Below are 23,729 nucleotides of genomic sequence, written 5' to 3'. Positions count from 1 at the left end.
TTCCCAGCGGCCCGTCGAGACGTCCGGTTGCGGCCACAGCGCGCCTGCGCAATGTCCGGGGATCCTGCTGTGTGATTCCCGCCAATTTTTGCGGTTCTACGACAGTGAGTCGAGCCTTCCATGGAGACGTTTGACCCTGCCGAGCTGCCCGAACTGCTTAAGCTTTATTACCGGAGGCTTTTTCCCTACGCCCAGTACTACCGTTGGCTCAACTATGGCGGAGGTGATAAAGCCGGGAGCGGAGTGGGTAGTGGTTCGGTGGGGAGGGTGAGGAGGTACTGGGAGCGTTCCTCGGAACGACAATATGAAGTACCTCCTGTGCGCCAGGCATTGTGCCAGCGCCTTTTCGTATTATCTCGAGCCTTCCCCCCAGCTCAGAGATGTAAAGGGGCCGAGAGAGGTTACGGTAAGCAGGCACACAGAGGAAGAAAGAGCCGCTGCTCCTACCATCACGTGGTGGGACTCCCCATTCAGCTCATTTACCTGCCGCGCGCCTGAGCCCAGGACATTACTGGGTCGTACCCGGAAGGGGCAGAGGCGTGTTCTGTATCGGGGACAGCGGGGCATCTCCCGGAAGATGAGAGGTACTGAGCTCTTCGCAGCTGAACTTAGTAGTGCTCGCCGAGGAGAGACAGCTGACATTACATCTTTAGAATATGTCTGCATCTTTTTCCTCATTTTTACTTTTTCCTATCAGAGGCAGGATGGTATGCACCTTCAGAGTAGGAACTAGTTTTGTGTTTTGTTTTGTTTTTTAAACATGTAGCACAGCGTTGAGCACAGAGGGCTCATTAAAAATATCTTATCATTGGTTAATGTTTTAATGCCCTGAGCCGAATCGAGTGTCAAATTAACTTTAAAATGGTATATTTATTTTGCAGTAATAAAGAATTACTTTCAACACCGTGAATTTTCATTCACATTGAAAGATGATATTTACATTCGCTACCAATCCTTCAACAACCAGAGTGAGCTGGAAAAGGAGATGCAGAAAATGAATCCATACAAGATTGATATAGGCGCGGTATATTCCCACAGAGTAAGAAATCGGTTTTTTAATGTATTTTGTAGTTTTGTTTTTTAAACCAAGAATGGATTGGTGTTCTCATTGTTTTGAGGTTAAATTTTTATAATTGATTCTAGTTGAGTCCCACTTTAACTTTTTTGCAAGTAGATTGTAATATTTTGTTGTTCTTTCATACTCCACATTACTGATTGGAAATCATTTGGAAGTGAATTGGTTGTATTCTTACTAGGACAGAAAAATTGAATATCTGGCCAAAAGTGTAAACAAGGAAGTCAGCGTGGTTTAAAGGAAGGTATTTTAAAACAATTACATTGTCTTCCAGCATTGGAGGTGTTTTGTTTGTTTATTTGTTTTTAAGTAATCTCTATATCCAATGTGACCCCAATATTTAGAGTCACGTGCTCTACGGACTGAGCCAGACCAGGACCCCTTCAAGATATGCTTGATTCCTTTATTTCTCTCCCACTCATATATCTATTCCATTAGGAAATCTCTTCAGCTCTACCAGAATATTATCTGAAATCCAGCCACTGGTACCAGTACTACTACCATCCTTATCATCTTTCATCTGAATTACTGTAAAAACTTCCTAACAGTTTGCTCCTATAGACTCTAGAGTGTATTCTCAAAACAGTTGCCAGAGCAATCCTTTTAAAACAAGTTAGATTCTGTGATTCCTCTGCTCAAAACCGTTCTCTAGTGGCTCCCCATTTTGCTCAAAGTAAAAGCCCCTCTCTCCCCCTCACTCCTTCCACTCATGCCACACTGCCCCTGCTCAAGCAGTTTCCGCTGCCGAGAACCCATTTCCCCAGATAGCTCCTTGGTTCCTTCCCTCACCTCCTCAAGTCTTCACTTTGAGGCCTTCTGCAACCTGCCACTCCTCCTACCCATTGCCACTGATACAGTCTAAATGTCTAGATTAGTGCCTGCCCGAGAGAGTATATCGTATTTGTTGAATGAATGAACATACCAAAATTGCCTTTCTTTCCTTAAAAATACACACATGGGGAGGGTCACCTGGGTGGCTAGTCAGTTAAGCATCTGCCTTCTTCCTTCAGCTTGGGTCATGGTTCCAGGGTCCTGAGATCAGGCCTGGTGTCAGGCTCCGTGCTCGGTAGGGAGTCTGCTTCTCTCTCTCCCTCTGACCCTCTCCTCTGCTTGTGCTCTCTTTTAAAAGAAAATATATATATATATACATGGGAGAAACACACTCATGGGATGATAGCTTTTGTATGGAACTATTTCTTTTTCTTTTTTTTTCCCCCAAGATTTATATATTTATTTTAGAGAGAGAGCAAGCGCCCAGCAGGGCAAGAGGCAGAGGGAAAGAATCTCAAGCAGACTCTGCAGACATGGAGCCCAAGGCCAGGCTCAATCCTGTAACCCTGAGATCATGACCTAAGCCACAATCAGAAGTCAGATACTTAACTGACTGAACCATGAGGTGGTTCAGTCAACTGAGGTGCCCATGGGTTTTTTTGGTGGTTTTTTTTTTAGATTTTATTTATTGGGGTGCCTCGGTGGCTCAGTGGGTTAAGCCTCTGCCTTTGGCTCAGGTCATGATCTCAGGGTCCTGGGATCAAGCCCTACATCGGGCTCTCTGCTCAGCAGGGAGCCTATTTCCCCCTCCCTCTCTATGCCTGCTGCTCTGCCAACTTGTGATCTATCTCTCTCTGTCAAATAAGTAAATAAAATCTCAAAAAAAAAAAAAGATTTTATTTATTTATCTGGTCAGTTTCATCCTGAAGAAATTTCACTTGCAGCTTCCTGACCTCCAAGCTAGACTAATTGCTCTCTCTAAGCCTCATGGATAAATATAATCTTGTAATCACCCTGATTTCCTTTCACCTCCTATTTTGGATCCTGTGTTCCCTGAATCCTTTGTTCTCTTTTTGGTTTACTTTTCTTTACGTAGAGAATGTCCTCCATGAGCTTCCTGAGAAAAGGTGCATGGAAAAGGAAATATTGGACACTTTCTGTATCTGGAAAATGACTTCATTCTACCTTTGTACTTAACTAGTGGTTGTTTGTAAATCAGTTTCTCTTAGAATTTTGCATTATCTGCTAGCTTCCAGTGTTGCTGTTAAGAAGACTAATGCCAGGGGTGCCTGGGTGGCTCAGTGGGTTAAAGCCTCTGCCTTTGGCTCAGGTCATGATTCCAGGGTTCTGGGATTGAGCCCCGCATCGGGCTCTCTGCTCAGCAGGGAGCCTGCTTCCTCCTCTCTCTCTGCCTGCCTCTCTGCCTACTTGTGATCTCTGTCTGTCAAATAAATAAATAAAATCTTTTAAAAAAAAAAAAAGAAGAAGAAGAAGACTAATGCCATTCTGTTTCTTATTTCACTGTGTTGGAACTGAAAGCTCTTAGGATTTTCTGCCTAGCCCCCCTGTCCCTAATGTACTAAAGTTTCACAATGATGTGCCTTGGTGTCCATCTTTTTTGCACCTATTATGCTAGATACATGATGGGCTCTTGTGATCATGAACTCATGTCCTTCACTTCTGGGAAATTTTCCTTTTATTTTTTAAGATTTTATTTTGAAGTTTAAAAAAAAAAGATTTTATTTTTAAGTAATCTCTCTCCCCAACATGGGGCTTGAACTTAAAACCCAGAGATCCAGTATCTCATGCTCTACTGACTGAACCAGCCAGGCTCCCCTTTTTTCCTTAAATATAATTTTTTCTATCTATAATTTTTCTCTGGTCTCTCTACAAATCCTAAAGTCAGATGTTATGTGTCTTGGACTGATCCACTAATTTTTTTTCCCTCTTATTTTTATTTTGCTCTACTTTCTGGGGAATTTCCTAAGAGGTTTTCATTTCTGCTATTATAATTTACAAGAATTTTTTTTTAGAGCATCCTGTACTTTTTCCATTGATATGTCTTATCTTTTTAAGAGTATCAGTGATAGTTTATGTGTTCTGCTATACAATGTTTTCTCCCCTTTTTTTCCCTGTTTTTTTTCTCCTCTTTCATATTAGAGGCTGTCCTCATAAGTCTGATAATTTCTTGCATGTTATTTATATTTAAAAATAAAGCACTAAAAAAGCTGATTGGAAGTTGTGTATACATGGCTGGGATTTCTTTATTACAGGGTGATCTGGCTAGGCCATTTTTTGGGGAGGAAGCTCTGATGTCAGTTTCTCTAGATCTTTGCTTGAATAAAAACTTCACTTGCACAGGGATCTTTGTTTTGATCACAAATCTTCTATTCCTAAAGCCTATAATAGTGCCTGACACTCCTGATCAGATTCTTCAGTGAGGAATCTTCTGGTTTCCTGCATAGGATGGCAGTAATAGGGTATAAAAGTTGGGGAGAGGGCTGGGTCTCAACTTTCCACATGTAAATGTTTGTCCACTTAATCCGCTATATATCAATACAATACACTTTTTTCAACTGTGCCTATTGTTCCTGCCCCCCATCCCAGTCCAGAGAGACCCACTATTTGAGGTTCTCCAGATAATAATTCAGGTGTCTTTGCCAGGGAAATGAAAGTGCAGTTACCTAGCTCTGCAGAGTAAATGGAAGAATCTGGGGAATTAACTGCTTCATAAATAGATTTTTAACTGATTCTCCTGTTTTTAATCTTAGCTTCACCACTGCCACACACACTCCCTCTCTCACTCTAGGGATACCCATTATCACCTGAGTTTGGGAGATGCTGAGGTGTAAATTGGATTGCTTATCTTTCCTTACTGAGAGTTTAAAATTCAGCCCTTATGGTTATCCTTATAAAAATTTTAGTGGTATTTTCTCCTCTCTGGTACTTTTTAATTTTTCCCCCACTCTGATCCATTTTTAAAGATTTATGCCTTTCTTAAGAAAACCTTTACTATCATTTTTGTGCAGGTTTGGAAAGAGCAAGATAAGTATCTGTATTCAGTCTGCTTTTTTTCTTCTGGTGGCCCATAGTCTCAAAAGAGGCTACTTAAAGGGGTGCCTGGGTGGCTCAGTGGGTTAAAGCCTCTGCCTTCAGCTCAGGTCATGATCCCAGGGTCCTGGGATCGAGCCCTGCATCGGGCTCTCTGCTCAGTGGGGAGCCTGCTTCCCTTCCTCTCTCTCTGCCGGCCTTTCTGCCTACTTGTGATATCTGTCAAATAAATAAATAAACTCTTACAAAATTTAAAAAAAAAAAAAAAAGAGGCTACTTACAGCTTGAGCCAAAGGCTCAGTTCAAACTAAATTGAGATATTTTGAATTATTGAAAAATTTTAAATACCTTTTTGTTACTTATATGTCCAGTAATAATTAAAAGTCTTTAAAACAGTTTGCAATAGGGCATTAATTATTTGTATGTACTTTTCTTTATGAGAAAACTAAAAAAGCCTTACTGGGATTTCTGTTGATTAACAAATTTTTTAAAAGATTTTCTTTATTTATTTGACAGAGAGACATAGTGAGAGAGGGAACACAAGCAGGGGTAGTGAGAGAGGGGGAAACAGGCAGAGCAGGAAGCCCAATGTGGGGCTGAATCCTAGGACCCTGGGATCATGACCTGAACCGAAGGCAGACTCTTAACGAACTAAGCCACCCGAGCGCCCCAGTTAACAAATATTTATTATTCAATGTTACATATCAATTATATCTCAGTAGAACTGGTAAAAAACAAATATCTATGGTAATATGTATATACCAAAACCTTTTCTAAGTAGATGAACTTTATATTGTCATCCATTCTGGATGTATAAAATCCAAACTAGTGAACTTTAACTGAGTAGAGTTGGCATTATATTATGGTTTTTTTGTTTTTTTTCTCTTTGGCCACTTTCTTTGTGTGGTTAGAAAATAGCATAATTGGCAGCATGACAGCTCTTACAGAAGCTGATTAATATTTTCTCCTTGTAGCCCAATCAGCACAATACAGTGAAGCTAGGAGCTTTCCAGGCTCAAGAAAAAGAACTGGTGTTTGACATTGATATGACAGACTATGACGATGTGAGGAGATGTTGTAGGTAAGCACTGCATGCCTTGCTGGTAGGTTGGATGATATCACTGACAGTGAGTAATGATGCCTCTACTCCAGTTCTGCAGACATATGTTCTAAGTGCTGGACCCTCATGACGATGGCCATACGCATAATCGACCGAGCACTGAAGGGCAAGTATTGGCAGTGTCTGAGTGGGGTCAAATGTAAGAGTCTGTTTTCCTCTGAATATTTGTCTATGTATACCATTTTATAATCAAATCTCATAGGTTTCTAACATGTTTCCTTGAAACATATATCTGGAAAATAAAAGGAGATTAGAATAAAGTTGTAGTTGAAACGCTAATAAAGCTGTTGATCAAACCAGTGAGTTTTTATCCAGTTCAGTCTGTGTGCTACCCAGAGCACCTCTGTGTGCTAAAAACTGTCCTAGATGAGGGAAATATGAAAGATAATGATTGCCTCAAGTAGGTTGTACAGTCTAAGAAAGTGACAAATAAAATTGAGGATTACATTTAGTTTAGTAATATACATGAGGTACCATGGAGATAGAGAACAGAAGCAGTACATATTGGAATAGAAAGAAATTAGATCAGAAAAGGTGATGATAAGGATGACAATGATATTAAAAAGAGGGGCACCTGGGTGGCTCAGTCAGTTGATTGTCTGCCTTCAGTTCAGGTCATTATCCCAGGGGTCTTGGGATCGAGCCCCACATCGGACTCCCTACGCAGTGGGGAGCCTGCTTCTCCCTCTGTCTCTGACTTTCCCCATGCCTTGTGCTCTCTCTCTCTCTCCTCTCAAATAAGTAAATAAATAAAATAAATACCTTAAAAAAAAAAAAAAGCTAACTCTTGGGATGCCTGGGTAGCTCATTTGGTTAAGCCTTTAACTCTTGATTTCAGCTCAGCTCATGACCCCAGGGTCCTGGGATACAGGCCCACATCGGGCTCCTGGGCAAGGAGCCTGCTTGGGATTCTCTCTCCTTCTGCCACTCCTTGCCCCAATGCATGCACGCTCACTCACTCTCTCTATCAAAAAATTAAAAAAAATAGCTAACTGTTGTCCTCGCTTCAGCAATGCATATACTAAAAAGAGCTCTTTCTGGGGGACACCTGGGTGGCTCGGTTAAACATCAGCCTTTAGCTCAGGTCATGATCCCAGGTTCCTGGGATCGAGTTCCACATCAGGCTCCCTGCTCAGCTGGGAGTCTGCTTCTCCCTCTGCCTGCTGCTCTCCTTGCTTGTGCTCTCTCACTCTCTGACAAATAAACAAAATCTTGAAAGAAAAAAAAAAGCTTGAGAGGGAAAAAAGGGCATGAAGAAATTCTTGGCAGAGAGAACAGGATAGGTATAGACATGAAGGCAAGACCATGGGAGACAGGAAACTACACATAATTTAGTATAGTTAAGGTGAGTACACGTGGATAAGAGGTAAAAATGAAGCCAAGGAAGTAAGCAAGAACCAGGAGTTTATAAATTTATTTATAGATTTTAAATTTTTTTTTTTAAAGATTTTATTTATTTATTTGTCAGGGATAGAGGGAGAGAGCGCGAGCGAGCACAGGCAGACAGAGAGGCAGGCAGAGGCAGAGGGCCGAGCAAGGAGCCGGATGTGGGACTCGATCCCAGGACCCTGGGATCATGACCTGAGCCGAAGGCAGCGCTTAACCAACTGAGCCACCCAGGCGTCCCTATTTATAGATTTTAAAACATACTATTTCTTCCCTCCTCAGAGGACTTTGGATTTAAGCATCGTCTCTGGGTATATTCTGGAAGGAGAGGTGTTCATTGTTGGGTCTGTGATGAATCGGTTAGAAAACTGTCCTCTGCAGTACGTTCTGGGATAGTTGAGTATTTGAGTCTTGTAAAGGTAAGATCTGAGTAATACTTTACATTTCTTTGTTTGTTAGATGTTACCAAGCCTGAAATGTTTAGTGAAAAAAATGAAACTATCTTTTATAGCTTCCATATTCCAGAGTAAATGACCTTACTAGCAGATCAAATAATCACAGTAGCTACATTTTTTAAGATCTTTCATATTTTGCTGTAAGTATCCTCCTTGTAGCAAGAGGAAAATGACTTTTCTGGTTCAATTATGTCGATTAATATTGACATAATTAAAAGAATTAAATTCTATATTTTGACAATTTAATCTATATTTAGAGTACATTAAAAAAATTTTAATTATTTCACTTGGGTCTTATACATGAAGTTCTTTTTTGATGGTTTATTTTTCAGGGTGGTCAAGATGTTAAAAAGAAAGTCCATCTAAGTGAAAAAATTCACCCTTTTGTCAGGTCTGTTGGAAAAGATTCCATGTGGTTTAAGCTGTGTCTGATTTACGTACATGTGCTTTTAGAATTACATTGTTACCAATTTCTCTATTGGGGTACCATTTTACTGATAATAAGGCTAGAGTTAATTGAATGACTGTCTTATGCTACAGTATTCATGATAGGTGTTTTACAGATGTTCTTATTGGTCTTAATAGTAACTTCATGAGGGACATGATAGTATCTCCATTTATAGTTGAAGTAGAACTTAGATAGTATAATTTCTTTGGTACCACAAAAGTAATTGTTAAATTTAGGAAGCATGTCATAGTCTGCCTAATTTCAAAACTCAGACTCTTTCCACTAAATTCACTACTTCTCTAGATGTAAAGAGCATTGCATTAAGAGTAAGAGTTTCTATTCTGTGGCTTTCTAAAACCCTGATAAAATATTAGAAACTCTATCTCCTTATAAGTATAAGATGGGGAAAACAACATCTGCTCCATCTATCTCAGAGTTGTGGCAAAGATTAAATGAAACGATAGATGTGAGGTCTGTTTGCAAATTGCTAAGCACTATGTAATTGTTGAGACATTAATGCAAGTACTTCGGAGTAGAAACTGTAGACTCTATCCCACATTACTATTGATGTATTATTATGTTGTCCTGGCCTGTTTCTACCCTTGTTACATATTTATGATGCTATTCATCTGTAAGTTGTGGAATTTTAGAAGTAAACATTTCTTGAATAGCTATTCTAAGCCAGGTGCTATATTAGGTTCTTCCCCCTTAGAATGTCTTAGTTAATTCTCATAACCCTGTGAAGGCATATTATTCCCATTTTACATAGCTAATTTGTTTGTTAGCTAATTCTGTTTGTCTTCTTATTAGACTAATGTATGCTCACTAAAAAAAAAAAAGATCAATAGAAGCAAGCACTAGCCTCCCTTCTTGGCATGTATGTGTTGCTAATAGTATTAGGACTGTGCTATTGTTGTTCCTACAGCAAATCTATAAACATAATAAAAAAATACTTCCAAGAATATGCCTTAGTTGATCAAGATATTCTTGAAAATAAAGAAAGCTGGGATAAGATTTTAGCCCTTGTTCCTGAAAATATCCTTTCCCAAGGCCATTTCTATGTGAGCTATATGATGTATTGATCTATATTATAAATGTGTTCTGCCTACATATTTTCATATACTTACTCTTATAAGTTTAATCTTTTTATACAAAAACATCTCCTGTTTTTCTGCATTTTAGTATATCTAGTCTGGAATACAGTAAGAAATGAGACCATTTTGGAAATAAATGTCCTTATTTTGGAAGTTGATCCTCATAGAATTAATGGATACTTAAAGAATGCTGAATCATTTTGTCAAAATATGTACAGACCAGGGAAAGGTTTTACATTAAACTATATAGAGGGGACGCCTGGGTGGCTCAGTTGGTTAAGTGACTGCCTTTGGCTCAGGTTATTATCTTGGAGTTTCAGGATCGAGTCCCACCTCAGGCTCCCTGCTCAGCAGGGGTGTCTGCTTCCCCCTCTGACCCTCCCCACTCTCGTGCTTTCTCTCTCTCCCAAATAAATAAGTAAAATCTTTAAAAAAAAAAAAAACAACTATATGGTTATTTTGGCATTCTTTCTGTCATATCTGTATATATTTTTACAGGGGACTTTTTTAAGGAAATGTATTTAATTAATATTTGCATTTTTGAAAACAATAATTACTTTCTAGTAAACTTTTGGTATCCTTGTGAGTAATACATACTGAAAATAAGTTGTTCATCAGTGGCTGTAAATGACTGTGTTCCTTAATGACTCATCACCAATTCATGAGACACTTCAGCAAAACTTCCCGAAGTATCACAATTCACTTCAGCGTTGGGAATATTTGATGAAAGCCATCAGCTTGCAGGTATATTCCATTGAAATCTCTATTATAAATAAAATGTCATTCTTAGTTAAATTCTAATTTTTTTGCTTAGTAAGTTAAAGATCACTGAAAGCCATTTTTTAACCTCTTAAAGAAATCCTCAAAAGTTCCTACTGATCCTCATGCTAGAGTTTTATCTCCTTTTAGGATAGTACCAAAAATGACAAATGTGGACCCTACCTGGAATGGGAGATCATGCTCCAGTACTGTTTCCCACGGCTGGACATCAATGTTAGCAAAGGAATCAATCATTTGCTGAAGAGCCCCTTTAGTGTTCATCCTAAAACAGGTACAATGTAAAGAAAGCAAAGAAAACTAGAAGAAAAATGAGTTATTTTTTGTTTGAGTAAGCATGTCACTGGGTATGAATACGTATGATAACTGAGTTATTTTTTAATTGTCGACTAGTAGCTACCAGATCAGTTTCCACTACATAAATAATTTTCCTCTGGGTTTCTGAGGTTTAGTGTTGGAACTATAGAGGAACTTAGAAATCCAAGGACAACAGCTCTCATTGTACAGATGAGAAAACCGTGGTCCAAGAGGTTGAAGTGACTTGTTCACAGTCTTAAAACAAATTGTGTCAGAGCTAGGAAGAGAATTCAGTTCTTAAAACGTGAAAGTTCTGTGGTTTTCCCACTATGCCTCCTCCCTCAGTTCTTTTTCCATAGTTTAGCTTTCCTCCTTCACATTTCTCTTAGATATGTGTTTTGATGGACTGAAACTGACTTTAAAATAAATATAATGGTTGCTATATTGATATAAACTTTGCTTCATCCAACCAGGAGACATACACAGTTGTATGTAGTTGTCCTTTTTCGTCTAACTCTACCACTCACTGTGGGATGTTAGGCTAATTACTCTCTGTGTCTTGGTTTCCTCATCTGTAAATGGAAATGATATAGTACTTACCTCACAGGGTTATTGTGAAGATCTAAAGTGTAAAGTGCTGGGGTGCCTTGCTGGCTCAGATGTTTGGGTGTCTGTGTTTGGCTCAGGTCGTGGTCTCGAGATCCTGGGATCAAGCCCCAAGTCAGATTCTGGGCTCAGCGGGGAGTCTGCTTCTCCCTCTTCCTCTGCTTCACCCCCTGCTTGTGCTCGCTCTGTCTCTGTCTCTCTCAAATGAATAAATCTTTTTTTTTTTTTTTAAGATTTTTTTTTATTTATTTATTTGATAGAGAACACAAGTAGGCAGAGAGGCAGGCAGAGAGAGAGAGAAGCAGGCTCTGCACTGAGCCCGATGCGGAGCTCGATCCCAGGACCCTGGGATCATGACCTGGGCTGAAGGCAGAGGCTTTTAACCCGCTGAGCCACCCAGGCGCCCCTCAAATGAATAAATCTTTAAAAAAATAAATAAAAAATAATAATTAGATGTAAAGTACTTAGAAAAGGATCTGTCACACATTCAATTCTCCCAAGTTGCCTAGTTTCCTTTAATAATCTGTGATGATTCTCTAGTGCATATATTTGAATAGCCCCTTTCTAAACCTATCAACTATGTGTTTTTAGTTTTTTTTTTATAATAAGCTTAGTATTTCTTTTTTTAATTTGTCTTATTAGTTTCAGAGGTAGAGTTCAGTGATTCATCAGTTCCATATCATACCCAGTGCTCATTATATATTTCTTTTTTAAGTTTTTGAATTAATTTTTAATTTTTTTTTAATTTGATTTGATTATTATTTTAAAATTATGTTCAGGTAGCCAGTGGCTGAAAAGTTTTGGGTTTATTTATTTATTTTATTTATTTATCACCATAAAATCTATCATTAGTTGCTTTTGGGGTTTTTTTTTTTAGATTTTATTTATTTATTTGACAGAGAGAGAGGTCCCAAGTAGGCAGAGAGACAGGCAGAGAGAGAGGGGGAAGCAATCTCCTTGCAGAGCAGAGAGCCCGATTTGGGGCTCAATCCCAGGACCCTGAGATCATAACCTGAGCTGAAGGCAGAGGCTTAACCCACTGAGCCACCCAGTTGCCCCACATCATTAGTTTTTGATGCAGTGTGCATTATATATTTCTTATTATTTTTTAAACCTAACTCTAAAGCTATAGTGGGTATCCCCTTATTCTAATACTCAGAGTTTGGGTAAATAATTATGTTCATAAGTATACACATTTGATTATATTCTTTTCCCATAAGTAGCTGTAGTCTTTTTACTCTGTCTTCAAACAACAACTCCAAACAACAATTCTCTTGATTATTTTACTTGTTATTTACCTGGCATCCTTTAGATTGATTATCTCATTTTTGAGATGTAATGAATTTTATGAGGTATCCCAGTTGTGGATATTGTGAAAGGGGAAGTATAATGCTGTCTATTTTATTTCCAAAATGCTTTCTAAGGATGCCCAACATATAGGTGTCTGTTCTAATCTCAGCAAATAAACCAAGTTAATGAAATGAACTGTATCTATGTTATTTCATTTTTCAGGACTCACTAAATTTGATATCATTCTGTCCTTACGTATAAGGATATTAGGAAGAAGGAGATAGAAATAAAAGTGGAAATAAGAGCACTAGATTAAAGCTCAACATTCTTTCATACCTATTTTTTTTTTTGTTTTTAGGAAAAAATAAAAACAGCTAATGTGGAAGTAATTTCTAGGTATTGTTTTTAACAGATAAGGGGCACCTGGGTGGCTCAGTGGGTTAAGCCACTGCCTTCGGCTCGGGTCATGATCTCAGGATCCTGAGATCGGGCTTTCTGCTCAGCAGGGAAACTGCTTCCCTCTCACTCTCTCTGCCTGTCTCTCTGCCTACTTGTGATCTCTGTCAAATGAATAAATAAAATCTTAAAAAAAAAAAAAAAAGATAAGTCTAACCCTTTTTCTAAGCCTTCGATTAAAATTTGGCCAAAATAACAAACAGGATTGTATTTTACAATCATCAGTTTATAACTTTTGGTTCTTACAGGTCGTATTTCTGTGCCTATTGATTTACAGAAAGTGGAACAGTTTGATCCATTTACTGTTCCAACCATAAGGTATGTTCCACATCATTGATCATTCATTTTTTGTTTGTGATTTTTACTCTGAATTTGAAGTAGGTTGAATTAGAGCCCTTTCAGAGAGGCAGCTGCTCTGAGGCTATATGACAATGCCTTTGTAAAGCAACATTTCCTAGTGAGTTCCACAGAACACAAGCTGCTATTCTCTTATAAAAAAAAAAAAAATTGTAAGTTCAAATAAGTTTGAGAAATAACAATTTTAACAGATAAAATGTTCTTTACTGCAAGATTTCCTAATTTTTATTATGCTCTTATGCATGGAAAACTCCCAAGATGCAATTGTGACTTTTAGAATATCCCAAATTTAGTTAGTCACACAGTGTTTTCACAGAAAATTTTGGGGGATTCTTGTGCTATCATACATTGGGTAATGTTGACCAAGAACCAACTTTAAAATTCTTATTCTGGGGGTGCCTGGGTGGCTCAGTAGGTTAAGCCTCTACCTTCAGCTCAGGTCATGATCTCAGGGTCCTGGGATCGAGCCCCACATTGGGCTCTCTGCTCAGCAGGGAGCCTGCTTCCCCCTCTCTCTCTGCCTGCTTCTCTGCCTACTTGTGATCTCTCCCTCTATCAAATAAATAAAATCTTAAAATTCTTATTCTGGGGTGCTTGAGTGACTGAGTTGGTTAAGCGTCCAACTCTTTATCTCAGCTCAGGTCTTGATCTGTGGGCTATAAGTTTATGCCCTGAATTGGGCTCCACACTGGGCACAGAGACGACTTTTATTTTTTTTTTTTTTTTTTTTTTTTTTTTTTTTAAGATTTTTTTTATTTATTTATCAGAGAGAGAGAGGGGGAGAGAGCAAGCACAGGCAGACAGAATGGCAGGCAGAGGCAGGGGGAGAAGCAGGCTCCCTGCTGAGCAAGGAGCCCGATGTGGGACTCGATCCCAGGATGCTGGGATCGTGACCTGAGCCGAAGGCAGCTGCTTAACCAACTGAGCCACCCAGGCGTCCCCAGAGACGACTTTTAAAAAACAGAATAAAATTCTCTTATTCTGGAGCACGTGGCTGGTTCACTTGGTAGGGCATGTGACTCTTGATTTTGGGGTCATGAGTTTGAGCCTGACATCAAGTATAGAGTTAAAAAATTAAAAAAAAAAAAAAATTCTCGGGACGCCTGGGTGGCTCAGTTGGTTAAGCAGCTGCCTTCGGCTCAGATCATGATCCCAGCGTCCTGGGATCGAGTCCCACATCGGGCTCCTTGCTCAGCAGGGAGCCTGCTTCTGCCTCTGCCTGCCATTCTGTCTGCCTGTGCTCACTCTCCCTCTCTCTCTCTGATAAATAAATAAAATCTTTTTTTTAAAAAATTGTCTTATTCTATTATTTGTAGCTCTCTCTGCCATGAATTGGATGCCATTTCCACTAATGATGAGGGAAAAGAAGGAAATGAAGCCGAATCTGATATCAAACGTAGAACCAGAGGTATGTTAATATGTTGAAGTCTCCCTTTAATATAAGTTTCTTTCAGGAAATCCTCTGTCAGTCCAATAATTAATTCTCCTTGGATTCAGCCCAGAATGGATCAATGTTTATCATGAAACCAGCTCAGTTACAAATAATATCATAGCAATGCTTCTGTCCTTTCTTCATCAGTTCCCCAAATGCTGTTGAAGCCAATCTGAGTCAACAGATATTTACTAAGCAACATCTAAATGCTAGGATTTATGGGGCGCCTGGGTGGCTCAGTGGGTTAAAGCCTCTGCCTTTGGCTCGGGTCATGATCCTGGAGTCCTGGGATCGAGCCCCACATCAGGCTCTCTGCTCAGGAGGGAGGTTGCTTCCTCCTCTCTCTCTGCCTATTTTTCTGCCTACCTGTGATCTCTATCAAATAAATAAATAAATAAATCTCTTCTTTAAATAAATAAATAAATAAATGCTAGGATTTATACTATAAGATTAAATTGTCATTTTGTGTTGATAGTTGTTTGACTCTCACAATTTTAGATTCAACGCCTACTTATTTAACAACTAGTATATATGCATGCTTTTGTTCTTTGTTCTTGATGTATCCAGAGAATGTTATGGTAAATATGTATCTAAACTGTGGTTGAATTGTATATTCAAGAATTGGATGAAGCTGGGAAACTTATAAATCTTCCTGCTAAGAGAAGCCAAATCTTCATATACCAACACCCAAAAGACACTCTATAGCTACAGAACCAATAGAACTTCTTGTGTGGTAGAAATGTAAGGCACTGCCCAGTGTGGTACTCACTAGCCACATGCGGCACATTCCACTTGAATTGTGAGAAACCTGATTTTCAATTTCATTTAATTTTAAGTAGCCATCTGTGGCTAGTGACTATTGTAACACAGTGCAGATCTGTGCTATCTAACTGACCTTTCTCTGTCAAACGTTGCCACCTTCTGTCAAAACCCAAGTTCAAATATCACTCCATAAAACAAAAACAAAACAAACAAAATCACTTCATCTGTTCCAGCTCTAACATAATACCTAACCATAGTATATTCCACTATTAATGATTATAGTGATTACAAGCTCTCTGCCTAAGGTGTTTTTTTTTTGGTTTTTTTTTTTGTTTTTTTTATTTATTCTTCAGAGAGAGAGGGAGAGAGAACGAGCACAGGCAGACAGAATGGCAGGCAGAGGCTGAGGGAGAAGCAGGCTCCCTGCTGAGCAAGGAGCCCGATGTGGGACTCGATCCCAGGACGCTGGGATCATGACCTGAGCCGAAGGCAGCTGCTTAACCAACTGAGCCACCCAGGCCTCCCTCTGCCTAAGGTATTTGAGGGGCTTCTGGGTCACTCAGTCAGTTGGGCATCTGATTATTGGTTTTGGCTAAGGTCATGATCTCAGAGTCATGAGATCGAGCCCTCCATCTGGCTCTGTGCTCCGCATGGTGTCTGCTCGTCCCTCTCCCTCTGCCCCTCCCCCCCATCTCTCTCAAATAAATAAGTAAATAAAATATTTTTTAAAAATAAAGTATTGGGGGGGGCACCTGGGTGGCTCAGTGGGTTAAGCCTCTGCCTTCGGCTCAGGTCATGATCCCAGGGTCCTGGGATCGAGCCCCACATCGGGCTCTCTGCTCAGCAGGGAGCCTGCTTCCCCCTTCTCTCTGCCTGCCTCTCTGCCTACTTGTGATCTCTGTCTGTCAAATAAATAAATAAAATCTTTTAAAAATAAATAAATAAAGTATTGGGGGTACCTGCATGGCTCAGTGGGTTAAGCCGCTGCCCTTGGCTCAGGTCATGATCTCACAGTCCTGGGATCAAGCCCTGCATCAGGCTCTCTGCTCAGCGGGGAGCCTGCTTCTCCCTCTCTCTCTGCCTGCCTTTCTGCCTACTTGTGATCCCCTCCTCTCTCTCTCTGTCAAATAAATGAATAAAATCTAAAATAAATAAATAAATAATTTGAAGAACATCTCCAACATGAAAAATCAGAATAAACTGGAAAAAGGAACTCAGAGAAAACAGATAATGCAAGGAACAAAGAAAACCCTTTTTTTCCCTCTTTTTTTCTTAAGCAATCTCTGCCCAGCATGGGACTCAAACTCACATACCAGAGAAGAAAAGTCACATGTGCTACTAACCGAGCCAGCCAGGAACCCTGAAGACCTTTTTTTAAAAAATTATCCTCAGAGAATATGAGAAGATAGTGTATCCGTGAAGCAATAGCAGAATGCTATGAAAAGAAACATTCAGAATAAGAAAGAGGTCTTAGAAATCAGAAACATAATCATTAGAATACAAAATTCAGTGGAAAGGCTAGAAAAGTTAAGATTTTCCAGAAAGTACTATCAAAAAAGATAAATTTTTTTTTTAAGATTTTATTTATTTGACAGACAGAGATCACAAGTAGGCAGAGAGGCAGGCAGAGAGAGAGGAGGAAGCAGGCTCCCCGCCGAGCAGAGAGCCCAATGCGGGGCTTGATCCCAGGACACTGGGAACACGACCTGAGCTGAAGGCAGAGGATTTAACCCACTGAGCCACCCAGGTGCCCTGTTTTTATTTTAAGGAAGAAAATGATAAAATTAGAAGAATGGTTCAGGGGATGCCTGGGTGGCTCAGTCAGTTAAGCGTCTGCCTTTGGCTCAGGTCATGATCCCAGGGACCTGGGATCGAGTCCACATTGGCTCCTTGCTCAGCCAGGAAACTGATTCTCCCTCTGCCTGCCATTCCCCCAGTTTGTGCTCACTGTCTCTGTCTCTGACAAATAAATAAAATTAAAAAAAAAAAAAAAAAGAATTGTTCAGGAGGTCTAATACCTAACTATGGGAGTTTCAGAAAAACAACAAAGAGAGGTAAAAAATATATATATCAAAAAAAAATTATATATATATATCAAAATTATATAGGAAGCCATTGCAGAAATGAGCCCTTTATTGAAAAGGCTCAGCATAATAGGAAAACAGACTGGCACCAAGGCACATCATTTTGAAATTTCAACGCACTGAGAATTAAGAAAAAATCTTAGTCTTCTGACCCTTTCCTATTTCTCCTCCCCCCAAAAAAGCCACAGTCCTAGGAAGAATGGCTTTGGATTTCTAAACATTGGAAGTGTTCATCTGTTAAAAGTAGGTGCTAGAAAGAAAAAGTGGTTGCCATTCAAGAGGATGGAGAGGTCAGAATTAGGGCAGAAAGCTATTTTTTCCAACCTGTTAGTACTATTTTATTCTTTTTAACAACATGTATACCTTACTTCACAATTTTTTAAAAATATTTTCTCTTGATGAACATCTTTTCCTTTTGTTCAGGGATTTTTTTTTTTTTTTAAAGATTTTATTTATTTGATAGAGAGAGAGAAAGCACAAGCAGGGGGAGCTGGAGAGGGAGAAGCAGGCTCCCCACTGAGCAGGGCTCTATCCCAGGACCTGAGCCAACGGCAGTCACTTAAACAACTGAATCACCCGGTTGCCCCTGTTCAAAGATTTTTTTTTTTTAAGATTTTATTTATTTATTTGACAGAGAGAAATCACAAGTAGATGGAGAGGCAGGCAGAGAGAGAGAGAGGGAAGCAGGCTCCCTGTTGAGCAGAGAGCCCAATGTGGGACTCGATCCCAGGACCCTGAGATCATGACCTGAGCCGAAGGCAGCGGCTTAACCCACTGAGCCACCCAGGCGCCCCCTGTGCAAAGATTTTAAAGAGAAATTTTCTAATATAACTATTCAAAAATAAACTAAACTGCCTGTCATTTCAAGTATTCATAAATAGCCTAATAACCATCAGTCAGAGGTGCTTTAGAGATGGTGGGGAGTTGGAATGAGTGATGTGTAAGTTCCCTACTATTGCTTTAGTTTCTGTAATTTTAAGCCTTTGTCCTTTATCATACTAGTACCATGTTCCCCTCTTCTTCTTTTTTTTTTTTTTAAGATTTTATTTATTTATTTGACAGAGATCACAAGTAGGCAGAGAGGCAGGCAAAGAGAGTGAGGGTGGGGAAACAGGCTCCCCGATGAGCAGAGAGCCCCATGTGGGGCTTGATCCCAGGACACTGAGATCACAACCTGAGCCGAAGGCAGAGGCTTTACCCACTAAGCCACCCAGGAGCCCCTGTTCCCACACTTCTTCAAGAATCCTGGAATGTTCTATCTACTAATATCTTTTTTCTTTTTCTTTTTTAAAGATTTTATTTACTTATTTGAGAGAGAGAGTGCAAGCATGAGCAGGGAGAGAGGCAGAAGAGGAAAAGGCAGAGAATCTCAAGCAGACTCCACACAGAGCATGGAGCCCAGTGCAGGGCTCAGTCTTACTACCCTGAGATCATGACCTGAGTGGAAACCAAGAGTCAGATGTTTAACTTACTGAGCCACCCAGGCACCCCTAATTATATCTTTTTTCTAAGACCCACCTCACAGCCACCTCACTCAACACTGACAGGTGGATCCTTTGGCCTTATAATTATCCATGTGCCTCTTTGGTCTTTTAATTATATATTGTTTTCTATTACTACATATAGGACTTGTTTTACCAGTTCATTTAAAAACTTCTTAAAACCAGAGTTTGGCTTATACTTTTTTTAGAATTTAGCAGAGTACTTAATATATAATAGGTAGTTAGTAAATATTTAAGTGATTATTGAATGCCTGTTACATATTCCAAAATGGTGAAATAAACATACAGACTTACAAGCAAGGAGGGGCACCTGGGTGGCTCAGTGGGTTAAAGCCTCTGCCTTCGGCTCAGGTCATGATCCCAGGGTCCTGGAATCGAGCCACGCATCGGGCTTTCTGCTCAGTGGGGAGCCTGCTTCCCCTCATCTCTCTCTCTCTCTCTCTCTCTGCCTGCCTCTCTGTCTACTTGTGATCTCTGTCTGTCAAATAAATAAATAAAATCTTTTAAAAAAAAAAAGACTTACAAGCAAGGAGCTTAGAATCTTGAATTAAAGATTCTAAGTACTATGGGGCTGATCCCAAACTAAACTGTTTCCTTGGTGTATATTTTATATTATTATAAGAAAATTCATAAAAGTTTAGAACAAAATACACAGTACTGGGGCGCTGGGTGGCTCAGTGGGTTAAAGCCTCTGCCTTCGGCTCAGGTCATGATCCCAGGGTCCTGGGATCGAGCCCCACATCGGGCTCTCTGCTCCGCAGGGAGCCTGCTTCCTCCTCTCTCTGCCTGCCTCTCCGCCTACTTGTTATCTCTGTCTGTCAAATAAATAAATAAAATCTTTTTAAAAAAATCTTTTTAAATATTTTTAAATAAATAATTTTTTAATGTTTGGGTTTTTTTTTTTTTTTTAAGATTTTTATTTATTTGACAGAGAGAGAGACCACAAGTAGGCAGAGAGAGGGGAAGCAGGCTCCCTGCTGAGCAGAGAGTCCGATGTAGGACTCGATTCCAGGACCCTGGGATCATGACCCGAGCCAAAGGCAGAGGCTCAACCCACTGAGCCACCCAGGAGCCCCAGTAGATAAATTTTAAAACTGATATTTGATTCAATTATTAGAAAACATTTAAGTATGTTTAGGAAATTTGGATATGTGAACCTACTTTTACACTGTCTATAATTCAAATCTAAATGTAGATCAAGGGCGCCTGGGTGGCTCAGTGGGTTAAGCCACTGCCTTCGGCTCAGGTCATGATCTCAGGGTCCTGGGATCGAGTCCCGCATCGGGCTCTCTGCTCAGCAGGGAGCCTGCTTCCCTTCCTCTCTCTCTGCCTGCCTCCCTGCCTACTTGTGATTTCTGTCAAATAAATAAATAAAATCTTAAAAATAAATAAATAAATATAGATCAAGTATTTCTCATGATAATGTATCATCTAAATTGAGATGTATTTTAAGTACAAAATGCTAAATTTCAAACAGTATGAAAAAAATAAAATATTTCAATTTTTATTATGTATTAATATTTTAGATACACTGAATTAAAATTAGTCTTAACTTTTTAATGTAGCTACTAGAGTATTTATTTATTTTAAGATTTTTATATATTTATTTGACAGAGAGAGAGAGAGCACACAAGCAGAGGGAGTGGCAGGCAGAGGGAGAAGAAGAAGCAGGCTTCCTACACAGTGGGGAACCCAATGTGGGGCTCCATCCCAGGACTTTGGGATCATGACCTGAGTGGAGGGCAGATGCTTAACCAACTAAGCCACACAGGCGCTCCACTAGTAGAGTATTTAAACTATATATTTCTCATTATATTGGACAGCACTGTTCTAGAGAATTCTTTTTCTTATTGTTGTTCTAGAGAATTTTTTTTTAAAAAACTTAAAGTTATACTCTCATGTTATTCTGCTTCCAAAATGCTAATTATAATGCATGGCCTTCATAATTTAGATTATAAGAAGACCAGTCTAGCTCCTTATATAAAAGTTTTTGAACAATTTCTTGAAAACCTGGATAAATCCCGAAAAGGAGAACTTCTCAAGAAGAGTGGTAAGACTCTATGCCTTTCCTTTTTAGCTATTTAGATCTTAGTGTAGGAAGTTTAATCATCTAGTACATGAGAAATTTTAGAGCTCTAGCTTTTGCCCTCCTAAAACAAGTTATTGATTTAGCTTACTATCCTTAGTGTTTTAAAAATTGAGCTCCCTTAATTCAATTCAGCAGATACTCATTAGACACCTTCGTGGATCAGGTACTATGAGGGAAACAAAGATTAATTATACAAAGATGAATTCCACACCATGCCCCTCTGCCCTTAGGAAGTACTACTGATACAAAACAAAGAAGTATAAAATGCTAAAGAAAGAGATCTCATCTGACTGAGAAAACCTAAGAAGATTTAGTATGAAAAGAGTGGTATTTGAACTCTTTACAATGAGGGGCTATACAGATTCTAGTTCCCAATACCAATATACCATGCCTTGAGGTATGCATAGGATTTCTACAAGCAGAAATTTGATAAGGGTACAGGAATGGGAAAAGGGGATAGGTTATTCATTCTTGAAGGAATGGCAAAGGCATTAGATAGGAAAGCATCAGGTCACTCCAGAGGCCGTCGAGTAATTCAGCTAATCTGGAAAAAGATGCGTCAGGCGTGGATGGAACTAGAGGGTATTATGCTTAGCAAAATAAGTCAATTGGAGAAAGACAACTATCATATGATCTCCCTGTTATGAGGAAGTGGAGATGCAACATGAGGGGTGTGGGGGTAGGAAAAGAATAAATGAAACAAGATGGGATCAGGAGGGAGACAAACCATAAGAGACTCTTAATCTCACAAAACAAACTGAGGGTTGCCCAGGGGGAGAGGGGAGGGAGAGGGTGGTAGGGTTATGGACATAGGGGAGGGTATGTGCTATGGTGAGTGCTGTGAGGTTGTAAACCTGGCGATTCACAGATCTGTACCCCTAGGGCTAATAACACATTATATGTTAATAAAAAATATATATAAATTATTTAAAAAAAAAAAAAAAGATGCGGCATAAATTGATGGGATAGAAATCTGAAGAAGCAGACTGAATTCAGGGTATAGATGGCCTTTGAAGTCCAGTCTTGAGAATCTGGGCTTAATTCAGTAGGGACAGGTAATCTAGTAAAGGTTTTTGAGAAATGGAGTACCATGATTTATGGTTTTATCTAGCAAAATAAAACTAGCAACAATGTGTCAGGGGAGAGGTTAGGGACAAAATAGACCAAGAGGCCAGTCGGCCTATTACCATTAGGACACTGGTACTGGATATCTCCAAAAGGAGCAAATACTAGAGCCATCCTTGAGAGTTGGTAATGATTTGGAAGTGGAGAGATGAAAAAGGAAATTAAAAGTGTCACAGAAGCCGGGGAAAGGAAATGTTCAAGGAGATTATCAAGTGTCAAATGCAGTAGAGAACTGATAAAATCATGTTGCATATTGGGACTAAAGGGAGATACTGAGAGGACAGCAGTGTCTCTGAATAAGAGACCCAAACATATGTGTAAGCCAAAATGAAAGAAATCAGCAGTGAATATTATTCAGGAGATCGATCAATACCATAGAAAACTGTAGTAGTGTTATAGAAATACAAACTTCCTTCCCACTTTGTTTTTTAATAATACGCATGATGGTTAAACAGTAGTGCCCAAGATAATGCTGAACTCATAGTAGACACTCAAATATGTGCTTATTGAATGAACAATGATGACTCTGAACTTGGAAAGCCTCAATGAACCTGCCATTCCAACTGGCTATATTAAGTCCTTTGTACTTTTGTTCTGTACTAGCTCACCCTATAATGTGGGCTTCAGCAAAAGTGAAAGCAAATCTTTATGCATGATGTGAATTTAATAGAAGCATTAAGCAAATCAGAATGTGAAAATAAATGGGATTTGTCTTGTCTTCCTTTACTATGCCTTTGACAACAATCTATTCTATTCCAGATTTACAGAAAGACTTCTGAAGATAACAGCTCTCCTCAAACCTATGTAGATATCTTCTAGCTTCAAGAATCAAATACTTCAGGCGCCTGGGTCGCTTAGTCGGCTGGGTGTCTGCGTTCGGCTAGGGTCATGATCCCAGGGCCCTGAGATCAAGTCCCAGGTCAGGCTCCCTGCTCAGTGGGGAGTCTGCATCTCCCTCTTCCTCTGCCCCTCCACCCAACTCATGCTCTCTCTCTCTCTCTCTCTCTCTCTTTTAAATAAATAAATAAAAATAAAATCTTCTAAAAACCAAATACATCAAGAGCAATTTAATATATATTACAGAACCATAATGTGTCTTAATACTCAAAGCAAAATTTCCTTTCCTTTCCTTTTCTTTCTTTTTTTTTACTTGACAGAGAGAGCACAAGTAGCCAGAGCAGCGGGCAGAGGGAGAGAGAGAAGCAGGCTCCTCGCTGAGCAGGGAGCCCCATGAGGGGCTCAATCCCAGGACTCTGGGATCATGACCTGAGCCAAAGGCTGACACTCAACAGACTGAGCTACCCAGGCGCCCCCAAAATTTCCTTTACTTAAAAAATTATTATGTTGAAAAGATTTCTGAGGCCACCAAAGGAGAATGTCCAGGCTTCTGGAAGCAGCAATAATGGGAGGAATAAGTGAATAGCAGATATATTTTGTAAAAGTTAATATTATATGGGCTCCTGGGTGGCTCAGTCAGTTAAGCGGCTGCCATCAGTTCAGGTCATAATCCCAGGGTCCTGGGTTCGCTGCTCAGTGGAGAGCCTATTTCTCG

General features: G+C 39.6%; 1 protein-coding gene across 2 annotated transcripts; it reads left to right on the top strand.

Moving 5' to 3' along the window:
- Positions 1–20: 20 nt before the first annotated feature.
- PRIM1 (DNA primase subunit 1) lies at positions 21–23,130 on the top strand. 2 transcript variants are annotated; one of them, XM_032348701.1, is made up of 13 exons: positions 21–223; positions 882–1,039; positions 5,872–5,978; positions 6,050–6,123; positions 7,686–7,822; positions 8,191–8,249; positions 9,232–9,341; positions 10,056–10,144; positions 10,310–10,451; positions 13,075–13,144; positions 14,500–14,591; positions 20,915–21,013; positions 22,937–23,130. In XM_032348701.1, the coding sequence occupies exons 1-13, from the start codon at positions 121–123 to the stop codon at positions 22,954–22,956; spliced, it is 1,260 nt and encodes a 419-aa protein (XP_032204592.1). In that variant the 5' UTR covers positions 21–120; the 3' UTR covers positions 22,957–23,130. The 2 variants fall into 2 exon arrangements, 1 of the variants encoding a protein (XP_032204592.1); XR_004286987.1 differs by lacking the exon at positions 13,075–13,144.
- The last annotated feature ends 599 nt before the right edge of the window (positions 23,131–23,729 follow it).

Source organism: Mustela erminea, chromosome 6 (assembly GCF_009829155.1).
Source record: "Mustela erminea isolate mMusErm1 chromosome 6, mMusErm1.Pri, whole genome shotgun sequence".
Lineage (NCBI taxonomy): Eukaryota > Metazoa > Chordata > Mammalia > Carnivora > Mustelidae > Mustela > Mustela erminea.
The sequence above is the reverse complement of the archived record's forward strand: the minus strand, read 5'-3'. Positions and strand labels throughout refer to the sequence as shown.

Bases quoted from the DNA above. Each gene is read 5' to 3' on its own strand.
- PRIM1 (XM_032348701.1), top strand. From the start codon at position 121: ATGGAGACGTTTGACCCTGCCGAGCTGCCCGAACTGCTTAAGCTTTAT. The intron at 6,124-7,685 runs GCAAGTATTGGC...TTCCCTCCTCAG, and splicing joins AATCGACCGAGCACTGAAGG to AGGACTTTGGATTTAAGCAT. The intron at 10,452-13,074 runs GTACAATGTAAA...TGGTTCTTACAG, and splicing joins TAGTGTTCATCCTAAAACAG to GTCGTATTTCTGTGCCTATT.